Source organism: Semicossyphus pulcher, unplaced genomic scaffold (genome assembly GCF_022749685.1).
Source record: "Semicossyphus pulcher isolate SPU_LCO1_2020_fin unplaced genomic scaffold, fSemPul1.0.p SCAF_12, whole genome shotgun sequence".
NCBI classification, from domain to species: Eukaryota; Metazoa; Chordata; class Actinopteri; order Labriformes; family Labridae; genus Semicossyphus; species Semicossyphus pulcher.
The window spans coordinates 9,883,547-9,896,178 of NW_027211626.1; the positions used below are offsets into that span (position 1 = coordinate 9,883,547).

A 12,632-nucleotide genomic window follows, 5' to 3' on the forward strand; every position below is an offset into this window, starting at 1 on the left:
CATCAGAGAGCTCCATCTATTTTATGTTAAATAAATAATAGCAGCTCATTAATCACACTCGTGGCCGTTGAGGTAGGATTTTTGGCTTTGATAACAACACCCACACACGGATGGCGATGCTAATTTGCTCCGGGTATTCTGCAAAATGAAAAATAAGTAGATTCTATCGCCACTCTTCCTCTCCTGGTTTTAAGAAGCTGTAAGAGCAACAGAGGCATGGAGTGTGATGGTTTTTAACATGGCTGCCATGTCAATTGGTACATGAAAGCACTGATTATGTAGCTCAAAAGCTGGAATAAAGAAAGCAACAATGATGAAGGAATTCCCAACAGACACAGAGAGATGAAGGTGACACTAACTAGGTCATTTCCTTTGTGACGTGCGGCTCAATGTCTCATCTGCCAGGGAAACTTCAAACAGATGTCTTCAGGGAGGTATTTTCTCCTTTACAGGCCAGCTCCTCCCAAAACCCGCCCATCCTTCCCGCCTTCCCCAAAGGAGAGCGTTTACATCATTTCTTTGCACACAGCTTCGTCCCAGTGCGCTGAGAGATCATAGATTGCACGCATTCAGCCATTTTTCCTATGTTGATTTATAGGAGTGCTATAGGTGTGCGCGCGGTGTCATTGTCTGAAGGTTAAGGGCGGTATATTGTTACATACCAGCCCTGCAATGAACACCGCAGATGGCGGAGGGTGGAATTTGCTTTGCCTACAGTTGAGCTTGAGATAAAACACTTTTAAACACAGAAAATATGCACACAAAAGAAGTTAAATTACTCTAACACTGTGGAAAAATGTTGTCCGCATCTATGATATCCTCAAACCTTCAACCTTTGCTACACAAGTAAAAGTGTACAATCAAAGGAAGGCAGTTGTTATGGATGTGATTTCATCCTTTTGTGCTCCACACACCACCTCGTATAGTCCGCTATCATGTTAACCTCAAAGATCTCTATATTCAGTTGTACAATGTGCAATGACAGTAATGGCATTCTATTTAATCTATAAACACATCTGGCCCAGCAAGATTACAGAAGGTCAATACATCCTGAAGTCTGAAAAGTTCACCTGCAAAACAGAGCTGTCATTCAAATTCCATTTATCAATATTAATGTGGAAGTGTTTGTGTGCATATTCCCCCATGCATTTGATTAGTCTAATCATTCACGTTTGCAGTGCTTGGGACTCTGTCTATTCTGGTGTCAGGAACCATTTCTATTCTGTTTACCTGTGACGTCTCTTCAGGACCACGACCAAGTGTTGTTCACAATAAGTCTAAGCTTAATCCAAAAGGCAGCTGGACTTGGTTGAAGTTCTTAAAGACGTTTCACGTCTCATCCGAAAGGCTTCTTCAGTTCTAAACTGACTGGTGGACAGAGCTACAAAGCCTCTGTAGGTCATTAGTATACTAATAGATGTGTAATCAAGGGTGAGTCGTTAACTGGAGCTGTTGACCTAGTGCCACTGAGAGTTGTTAGGTGTTGATGGGTCGTTAGGCTCACATGATCCTGAGTGTGAGTGTGACCTCAGCTGTTTGGGCAGAGAATTCAACACTGCAGTGTAAGTGGTGTCTTAGGCCACCACCTCTGTTAAGGGATGGTTTTTCCAGCTTAACATAGATGGCTTCCTTGACACCATCAGTCAGTTTAGAACTGAAGAAGCCTTTCGGATGAGAGGTGAAACGTCTTCAAGAACTTCAACCAAGCCCAGTTGCCTTTTGAATTAAGCTTAGAATTACCACGACCTGGATGAGACATTAGCTGTGTCCCAATCCAGGGGCTGCATCCTTCGAAGATGAGGCCGACAAATGTGTCCTCCTTCTCACGGGCCACGAAGGATCCATAAGGTGCATCCTTCGCGGCCCAACGTATCCCGAGATTCACTGAGCGCCAATTCAAACGAGATGGCAGCCAGGGTATAAACTTTTGAATGTCAAAGTTTTTGGCTTCAACTCACTCGAATTGCTAGTGTTAACAAAAACAAAGGAAAGGGCGCTTGAATCAAATTATCTTTAGAATGATAGGTTAAGTTACTCGACTTTAGTTATGCTAGCTAGTTAAGCGACTAGCTACCTGTTGCTAGGCGACAGGCTAGGGTAAGGGTAAGGGTGGGAACAGCTGATGACGCAATCAGGAAATCCTCCGTAGACCAGACCAGAGATGAATGGCGCATCCTCCATAGACCGCCTCCTTCGAAGGCTGCGGCCCCTGGATTGGGACACAGTTAGTTCTTAAAGATGTGCCTCTTACATGGAATAAAAATCACTACATTATTGAACACCAGATTTTTTCTTATATATGTCTGATTTAATTCCCATGAGGTGAAACTTTTTATCGCCTGCAGATCAGTTTACTGTTATATTGTATGCAGACAAAATCATTGCAGGAAATGTCAGCAATATGTCCCTCCTGTGACAGCATTGTTTACCCAGTGTTTGCAATGCTACAGTATACTTTTCTGTAACACTGTATGCTGGATTTAGTTTCTGTTTTTGTCTGCGGGCTTCAGGAGGAGAAGCTGTCATGGTAGTGACAGCTGAAGAGGATCAGAGAAAGTATCCATGAACCAGTGCCAGCCAGCATAACTGACTGCAAATCAATCTGACTGTCTACTGTATTAAACTTTGATAAGAAGCCAATAAACCTATACACTCACCTGAAAGTTTGATAGAAAGTTCTATCTGCCCTGGTTTCCCTCTCTGTGAGAGAACTAGAAAGCACTACAGGAGTTTAACCAACAACTTGACATTTGGAAACACTTTCGGGTAGAGCTATTGTCCCAGATGATTCTAATGTACTTAGATTGAACTTACCTTACCTTTCTCTACATACCAACACCACAATCCGCCGTCTTTTTGTGAAATTTACAGATTTAGTGTGTAAATGCCAGTTCTTCTCTGGCAGAAAAAACAGTTTAGCTTTTGGACCATGTTCTTTTCTCATTATTATTGTCTACTCATGTATGACTGATGTTCTGCTGGTGTCTTTTGTTAATCAGTAAAAAAGGAGTTTGTATGCATTATGAAAGCTTGTTTCCCCACTTATTAAAACACAGTGATTTTAATCTGTGCTTTTTCTCTACTTCGCACTACTTCTCTGTTTTTAACTTTTATCTTAGTTTTTAAACGCTCAAAGGAACTCCTCATAATCCGTACTTGTTATCAGTGTAGAGAAGTCAAACCTGTTTCATCATGACTCTTTTGAAATTACCGCTTGAGCATGACAGAATCTCATTTTCAAAACTCATCACATGAATTATTCATTTAAAAGCTGGCTCTACGGGGCGCTGCTTCAGCTCAGTTGGTAGAGCAGGCGTCCCACATACACAGGCTACAGTCCTCGATGCAGCGGCTGCAGGTTTGACTCCCACCTCGGCCCTTTGCTGCATGTCTCATGTCTCTTCAGCTGTCCTGTCTAATAAAGATTAAAAAAAATAAATACACAATAATAATTATCTTATAAAAAAAAGCTGGCTCCCGATTTTGACTAATGTATATTATTCAAATGTTTACTTGTCTGTGGTTTATGAAAATGAATAGTTAAAATAATCTTGAAGATTTTCATGTAAATAGGAGTCACTATCTATCGCCGAATGAGGTAACACAATGGTGATGAGCCAATGACCCACTGATGAAAGCCTTTGCATTTGCAGAATTACAGACTCAGTGTCTGTAGCGACTTTGCCGTAAAAATCACAAGCGGCGCCCAGTTAGTGACGCGTTTTCCATCACCCAGCAGTGGTTGGTCTGCCAGAGAGGGTAGGCGGAGCTAAGCGGCTGCTTCTCCGGTCTCTGCAAGTGTTGCGAGTAAACAGTAATCTACTGTGGCTGAACGAAGAAAGAAAAGATCGATGACTACAGATACAATTTCAAAAATACGTGAAAATCGAAAGAAAAAGAAACAAATTCGGCGCTCAGATGAAGCAAACAGTCTGAAAAGGAAAGCGACCACCAGCGAGGAAAATCAAGAGTTACAACCGGAGCCAACCGTGGACGTCTGGTTAAATTGGGAATTGTGCTCTTGCAGTTACAGTTAGGTTTGCGTTGATTTTGGCGCCCCCTGTGGACAAAGTGCTACCTCTTATCTCTTTGCTGATCTTGTCCTGTACATACAGTATAAGAAGTGGTTTTTAACAAAAAATCTCATCTTTCTATCACTTTCTGTGAATCTTTGTCCCAGAAAATATAGAAAAGAGGCTGATTTGGTAGCAGTGAAGTGAATCGCCTCATCTGACACAAACCCCCTAGCAGGGTTACAGGCTATTAGAATAACTATAAAGACATAATCATGTCGCTGATGGTCTTGTTCGCTTTTGTAGCTCATATAGAGGCATCAGTGTTCATTTCAGTCTGTTTCATAACCAGCTATAAACTCCTCACAGGAGCTTTTATATGAAGTTAACAATTAATGGTATTGTCTTCATTGTGTTCTTTGTGTGTTCTTCCCTCAGACATCCACTACCACTGTGAACATAGTCGTCACTGATGTCAACGACAATGACCCAGAGTTTGATCTCGCCACACTCGCTAATTTTACTGTCCAAGAAGAGGAGGCCAATTTGTTTGTCGGACAGGTCACGGTAAGTGTGATATCTCCTCAGCTGCGTGTTGTTGTTGTTGTTGTTGCTCCCTCACCATAAAGACATCCACAGCTGATAACAATTGTTCTTTCCACCATTGTGCATCCTCATTTTGTTTCACAAGCGCTCTGAGTCACATTGTCCCTCATTCCTCATTGTTGTTGTCGATTAAAAAAAAACAAAAAACAAAACCCTTTTATATTCCCACGTTGTCAGGGTTGAACAGATTAGTAACCCAGAGCCGCATCCCTGTTGCCTAGCTTTGGTTCAGCACCACTGAGCAGCCAGGTTTGTCTAATTACTGTTGTAGATTAATTTTGCCTGTTTGTCAGTAGATTAATCATGAAATAATGGCAGGAAACATCCTCCGTGATGTGCACTTACAGTACGTGCTTAATAATTGATAGATGAGGGGATAAAATCCACAGCTCTCTGTTTTGTATTGCCTCTATTTCCTCAGAAAGAACCCCACCCAGATTTGAGATGGAGTTCAAAACAGTAAACCAGGAAGGGGGTGTTTTCAGGGAGGGTTTGGTGATATCACAAAATCCAACCGTATCTTTATAAGAGGTGGGGATCGCAGGGTAACTCACGATACAGTGATTATGTAATAACAGATATATTGCAAGACAATCATATAATGATACATCACGATATCTGATAAACTTAAAAAGGTAAAGTGCAGGATTAATGTATTTATTCACTGTAGTTTGGTGTCAGTTTCACAGAATTTGATACAAACAGAGATGAAACAATGTACGTGTGTTTTCAGTCTGTAAATAACATTAACAGAACTGTGAACAACTGTAAAAACAGGACTGAATTTGGATCAATGTCACGAGCGCCATCGCTAAGAGTCATGGACTAGTGACGCGGTGAGTCAAAATGGCAGAGAAATCTGTTAATATATTTATAAATGAAAATATCGATATTTGGCACCAGCCTACCGATAATTGTTACGGCACGATTCAGGACGGCGATATATCGCCGCATCGATATTTTGAATTGAATTTGAATTTTTATTTTTGCACAAATTTACAATACACAAAAAGACAAGATAACATGTAACAATATCCAGTGCAGTGAGAGAAGAAAAAAACCAAGTGGGGTTATTTAAAATCTCCACCTAAATAATGTTAAAAATTTCACAATTTTATAGAGAACAGCAAATTAACATAAGTAAAATAATATAACAGGAAAAAGTGATGGCAAACCAATAACAAAATATATACAGTATATTGACAACAATAATACAAATAGTATTAAATGAAATAAAGTAACATAAAGACTGTGAGTGTGTAATGTATATGTATGTGTGTTCTTCAGAATATCTGAGTTAAACAAAATAAAACATGATTACATGGCCAACAATACAAGTCATTACAAAACAGCAGTTGAATGTTCTTTAAGACATTTTTTAGATGAACACATCTCTGCCATATTGGAAAAGCCCTTCCATAATTCGGTACCTTGAAGTCGTATTGAAAATTGGCCTCTTCCATCCCTAGTCTTTAAACTGGCAGAAGAAGTTGGGTCTAAGTTTGCGAGTTGTCTCAGAAAATGGTCTTATGGATAATATCAGAGAAATAAAATGGATTAAAGATGATTTAGAGTGAGAACATGAGGGATTAGTCGGATAATAAATGAGGTAATTAGTCTGATAATGAGTTACCCAATCTAATAAGCATGTTAAGTAGATCGGGTAATTTCCTGACTTATGACATATCAGTGTGTCTTGGACAGGATGCAGCGCCACACGTTTGATTTGTAATGTCACAACACTATATGTATCTTTCTGTAGGTGTTGATGTTTAAGTTTAAGCAGTTAAAACATGATGGTTATCATGAAGAACATATTAGTAACAGTTTTTGTTTGAGTTATATTTCAACATGCGTCCTTGTAATTGCTTTAGAAAAAAGAAGATTATTACTATGGGTTTTCCTGCAATCTCTTATCAGTGCCATGTGTCCCTCTCGGGATATATAATTTTAACATTTCCCATTCCACTTCTCATGAGGGAGTAAAATTGAACAGAAAATGTTGCGAGTTTATGAACTGTGAAGTAAAACAAAAGGGGTGATATGTCATGAATATGATATGAATGAAGCGTGGTGTTTGCATGAGGTAAAGCTACCTTCAGTTTCATTTCCAAGAATTTCCTCACAATTGCAGCCAGCAGCTACGTAGAGTCCACACCGTCTCTCCTTCCCTGTCCTGCCTCAGAAGGCGGTCTCAGCTGGCAGCTTTCCAACTTGAGCTGAGGCTGCGATTCTCTGCCTAAAAGAAAGAGAACATTAAAGACCGTAGCTCGACGCAACCCCGCTCTCCGTGCACATGAACAGAGAGGTTGGTCTGTTGTAGCTAATCAAGAAAGAATGGAGGCTTTTTTCCCCCTGATGCAACAATGTTTGTTATCGGGAAATAAGCTCCAACACAGGTCAGAAACAGATTAGATGACTGATGGATGACTTGTATCTTACTGTACCCTTCAGGTAGTGCTTCTAAAGAAGAAAACACTCGGGCTGTCACATAGATAACACATATTTTTTATGGGCTGCAGGGTGTAAGATTTCATTTAGTTTTGGGAAAAGTGCAATAGAGTTCTCAATAATAGCTCATGGCTCTTAAAAAATTACCCCATTTCAGCGTAAAGACATGTGGAATTTAGATTCAAAGTGCCAATAACTTTTTATAATGAATATGAAATCCCCCATTGTCATATTTTAATATTTTCATAGCACTCGCTTTGCCTTTTGCAAGGTGCACAGGCAGCACAGAGGGATAAAAGCTTGAGATGTCGAGGTAAAACTTTAGGAGCGATGTTATGGAGCAAAAAAAGACCAAACGTGTGATGCTTTATTAACCTATAATAGATCTCATCTAAGGCAGTAAAGCAGGAGTGTGTGCAGGGAAATAGATGCTGCTGCTCGGATCTGTTGAGTTCTTACACCGGAGGACACTCTTCACTTTGAGGCCTTTCTAAACTCCACGTTCCAATGGTGACAGACAAAAAAAAAACAGGAAAGGCGAAAAGTTGTTGAGCCAGAGCATTGTCACTATTTCTCTATGTTTCATCATTCGTCCTGATGAGCTGACAAGCTACTAGCTCTCTTTCTGCGGGTGTGAATGATGTCTTATGATGTGGAATAATGCTGTAATGTTGTTCCTGTCAGAACACTGGCCTTCAACTCACTGTCACAAGATGTGCTAAGGAGAAGACAATATGCCAGATGAAGAAGCGGCTTAGATACAGACTGCTTGAATAAAGCTGTACCATTCCACATTTAAATCTGATGTGTTGATGTAAAATCTGACATTTTCCTCTTGAATTTACCTGCAGGAAGGGATTAATAAGCAGCCAACAAGAAGGCTCCAGGCAATTGCCAGCTATGAATATGACTGCAGAGCGCATGCATAATGCTATTAAGTATCTTAAAGCCAGTCTTAAAGCGGTATGGATTATCACAACAGTAATTGGAACCTGTTCCTACCTGTTCTTATCTCACTCGTGCTCACGTTGCACGTCGTGCTCAAGTTATCACAGCTGACAGCATCACTGGTTGTGCTAATTGAGTCATTAGATCGGCGACAGACAAGACATACAAGCACTTTCACAGCAGGGAGCCATAATCTGAGCGCGCAGATGACATTAGCATGTGCATCACGCACATCAAGGAAGCATCATGTGGAATTGTTGCTAATTGAAGGAGCTGTTGAACGTGCAGCATTTATTTTTTGCCAAGCACACGTCTCGATAAAGTGAGTTTAATGGTTTTAACTTGCTTCTAATTGAAGATATTTGCGAGCACTGCTATGCTGCAGCTCATGTGGTTAACTTATGTATACAGCTTTTAGATTACTTTTAAGAGCATTACATCACTGCTTAAGGTAGGTTTGAAAATGCTGCACTAGTAACTTCCTTTTGCCTTTAGTATAGATGGGAAATCCGTTTTAAATTTTATGTTCAAGCATTCATCATCCGGAGCAAAGTGGGTATGCTCCTTTTGTAAATGCAAAAAAGAAAAAAAAAATCACTGGACTCCGGCCGGCAGCCCACAAAGGAGACACCTTTTACAGGTACTATATATTAAAGGTGTGCGTGGGCCCGTCTTTGTGAGACCTGCTCAAGCTGCTTTTTGTGTTGCGGCCACCTGCACCTGCAAGATGTTCCTCTGCTCGCACAATCGATGTACCCAGCCTGCCCACCAGCTCACAAGTCAAAGTCTGTGCCAGTTACAATCACTAAATATGTTCTTAGCGAAATCCGTGCTGTTGCAGTGTGAAATAATGTGGGCGAAGTGTCACACAAGAACAAAAGCAGAGTATCTGATTCTCAGTATTTCTTATGACTTTTTTTTGGGTTGGGAATGAAAGGGATTACACCTCTTACAAAGCGAGGGGCAGGGAGAATGTTTGTCGTGTAATCACTGCAGACAAGTAGTGATCCATATTCACATATTGACATGATGTGCTTTGCTCTGTTTTGCAAAGGCTTAATGCTGACGTCCAATTTTTAGCCTCGGCTTTGAATATTTGTCAGACACTCCATGTAGAACAAATTGGGGGGCAGATTTTTTAACTCAACGTGTACTCCTCCATCCGCTTCCACTGTTTCTCATACGGCTGCCTTTGTCCTTATTTGCTCCGAGGGTGGAGAAATTATTGCCAAACAGACGGATGAAATGTGGTTTGATCTGACTCTCTGTCTTTATTTCCCCCTCCCCCTTCCGCTCTCTGTTTCTCTCTCTCAATTACAACAAAGAAATACCGTCACACGGGAGACTGCTGGAGTCTGAACACACACACACACACACACACACACACACACAATCACGCACACACACACAGAGAGATACAGGCATAAAGTGACCTGTCATATCCACAGGGGGATTAAAATGTGTATAGCAGCTAACTTTATTTAGGCCTGTAGGATTATCAGAGCCTCGCAGGTAAACACTGCCTCTCCTGAGCTCTTAATTTCTTTTAGTTTTTATTTTACTCTTTATTTATTCAAATAATGACATGTATGTGCAATGATTTTGCTTTTCACGGAGTACAGTGTTTGCATGGAAGGGGCTTCTTGCCCTTTGAACTCATGAAATAATACTAATGAGTCTGAGACAAAGACTAATATGAAGACAAGGACTTCGTAAAGTTTTGCAGCGCTGTAGCTTACCCAGCTTTCTACCTGAAGCCTCTGTAAATATATGCTATTAGCATAGAGCCAGACTCTAATGGATCATAATGGATCACACTCACAACAGCTGCTGTCTGCCTAAAGGGAAATAGATCTGCATCAGAGTTTTGAAATCTGTTATTTATATGTTGTGTGTTGGTGAATTTCGTCTCCCTGCTAATATTGATATACAGAAATGGACCCTCAGTGTTTCCGTGAGCATCAGCAGCGTTTATTGCTGACTTTTTATTGTTTGTTCATCCAGTGGGCCCACTAACTGCTCTTTTTTATCAGCATACAAAGTCCCTCAGTTAACCGTAAGATAATAGCTGTTGCAACATAAGCCCATTATTATGCTTCCACCTGATTACCCAAGCTTTATTTCACTCTGCCTCTCTGCTCAGTCTGTGTCGGCACAGACGCCCCCTCAGAAGTGCAGATATGCTGTTGCTGTAAATGATTCTACTTGCCAACTACTAACTTGTTTTTTGAAAACGACATTGGCAAAGAGACTTTAGATCACCAAAACTCTAATCCAAAATAGTACTTTTGTCTCTGTGTGTCTCAGACAATTGTGTGGAATAAGTGTGCAATTTGAAAATCACTGTTAGAAAAAACAGTGAAAATCTACTCTCATAAATGTACTAGATGGGCAGATTTCTAACTTTCATTATGTGGGTGTAAAGCTCAGAAAAATTCTTAATTCAACAGCAGGGTGAGTGGCAGGTAAAGTAAATTTTAAAAGCATTGGATGCTAACCTGCTAGCTAGCTTTTAGGTCCTACTGGGACCATAACTGTCAGCAATTAAAGCCATGGCGATGGACATACATATTTAAGAAAACATTTCATTGGACACAAATTAACGCCTCCAAATGCAGGATTTGGCAACATGTTCAGTCATCCAGGTCATGGTAATTCTGAGCTTAACCCAAAAGGCAACTGGACTTGGTTGAAGTTCTTCTGAAGTTCAAGAACTTCAACCAAGTCCAGTTGCCTTTTGGGTTATGCTCAGAATCTAAATATCATTGAGAATACCTACAAAACAACTTCACTGTTGAGCCAGATATTATTACAATCCACGAACAAGCCCACAGCATTGTACGGTATAAAATTTGGAATATGATGACGAGTCGGTGGTCAAGGCTGGGTGGGATGACAGGGGTTCGAGGTAAGGTGGGATGAGAGGGGGTTGAAGTAGGGTAGGATGAATGGAAGTAAGCTGGAGCCGTCAAGAACTCGGATGTGAGACTGAGGGTGGAGGCACGCCTCTGATTCAGCATCTCTCAGTGGTTCCTGTGATGAGAGAGGAGAGGAATGGGGTTTGGGGGGAACTGAGACAAACAGGAGAGAAGGGGTCAGGCAGGCTTATATGTGTACACACAGGTAATTGCATTAGGTAGACACAGGTGTGAGAGCTAGTGAGACACAGGTGATTGAGAAAGTGAGGGAGCAAGTGAACCTATGTTATAATAACATCTTCAAACTTCAGTTTTGATTTCATGAGAACTTAAATCAACATGGGCAAGCTGCCCAGATGTTAATAAGGCATAGGAAACATTTCTTCCCATGCTCCTTCACAAATATAATTGTGTTTTCGTACCGATAATGATGTCCTTGGATCATTTTCTGTCTCCCCAGGCCACAGATCCAGATGCAGGAGCTAATGGCCAGGTGCGCTACCGGATCGTGAATCATCCTGACTTGTTTACAATCGGTGCTAACGGAAGCATCTACACAAGAGTGCCACTTGACCGTGAGCTTCGGAGCAAATACGAGCTGGTGGTAGAGGCTTCAGACGGGGCGGTGGATCCCCGGCGGACAACTCTGACCGTCTCCATCCAGGTCACGGATATCGATGACAACAGCCCGGTGTTCTCCCAGGAAACATATGTGGTGAACGTACCTGAGAACAGCCCCGTGGGAACCTTTGTCCTAAAGCTGAGCGTGAGTACAGGATTTATGTGCAGGTGTTTCCACCCTGAAGTTGTTTTCTCTCTCTCTTCATCACTATATGTCTCCTGTCTCTCTTTATATAATGGGTTAGGGTTAGCGCTACTGTCGTAGTAAAAGGCTTTTAGCACTTTTAACTTCAAGTGCAGGCAATTTTGTACTTAAAATGTCAAGTGCTTCCAGGGGGACAACATTTACACAGGCAGAAACATATACAGCCTCATATACATTGCAAAGAGGAGTTTTTTTCTCTCCTGTCGTGACATTTTTATACTCCAACAGAAAAACACTTAAAGCTATTGTCTAAATCAGAACCAGGCTTTAGCGTAGGATGTCTTGTCCTGTCCTGAAAAAGAAAGAACTTGTCATCTCAGCATAATTACTCTTTGGGCGCATCCTACACTCTCAGACGCCGGTGCATATATTTGCACTGAAGTGAGGTATGTGGGAACCATGCGCGCGCAGATCAAACACGGAGCATAGGGGCGAGTAATTGCTGGTGTATTGTGAGTGACATTTCCTTCGAGAGGGATACAGCGCAAAGAAGGGAGGGTGAGAAGCGGTTGGGTGTGGGTTGAGGGTGAGGGATGTGAGTGACAGTGGCTCTGTGACACCATTTATCTCCTAGACAACGCCACCTCGAGTCGAACGGGGACGAGGGTGGCCGCCAAGATACCTAAAGAGAAATAGAGAGATAGTAAGATATACTCTTAGGAGAGGAATTGGCTGAGTTGGGTAGCTTGAAACCTTCTGCTCATCTTTTCATGTTATTCAGCATCCATATATCGCATCTAATAATTTCCTATTGCACTTATAGCCTCTGCAAATTGTATCTTCTCTGAGAGTTGTGATTTTATGCAATCAGTCCAACTTAAGCTTTCCTTAGTGGTCTAATTTAATCAGAATCTATGAATGATTGATGTA

The 12,632-nt window shown here is 41.2% G+C and overlaps 1 protein-coding gene across 1 annotated transcript in view; it reads left to right on the forward strand.

The window, feature by feature from the left end:
• Nucleotides 1–12,632, forward strand: part of LOC138588276 (protocadherin-15-like) — a 170,563-nt gene that overhangs the window by 85,631 nt on the left and 72,300 nt on the right. The window contains exons 19-20 of the mRNA XM_069658288.1: nt 4,452–4,580; nt 11,397–11,702. Of these exons, the coding sequence (XP_069514389.1) occupies nt 4,452–4,580; nt 11,397–11,702 (435 nt within the window). The remainder of the gene's footprint in view (nt 1–4,451; nt 4,581–11,396; nt 11,703–12,632) is intronic.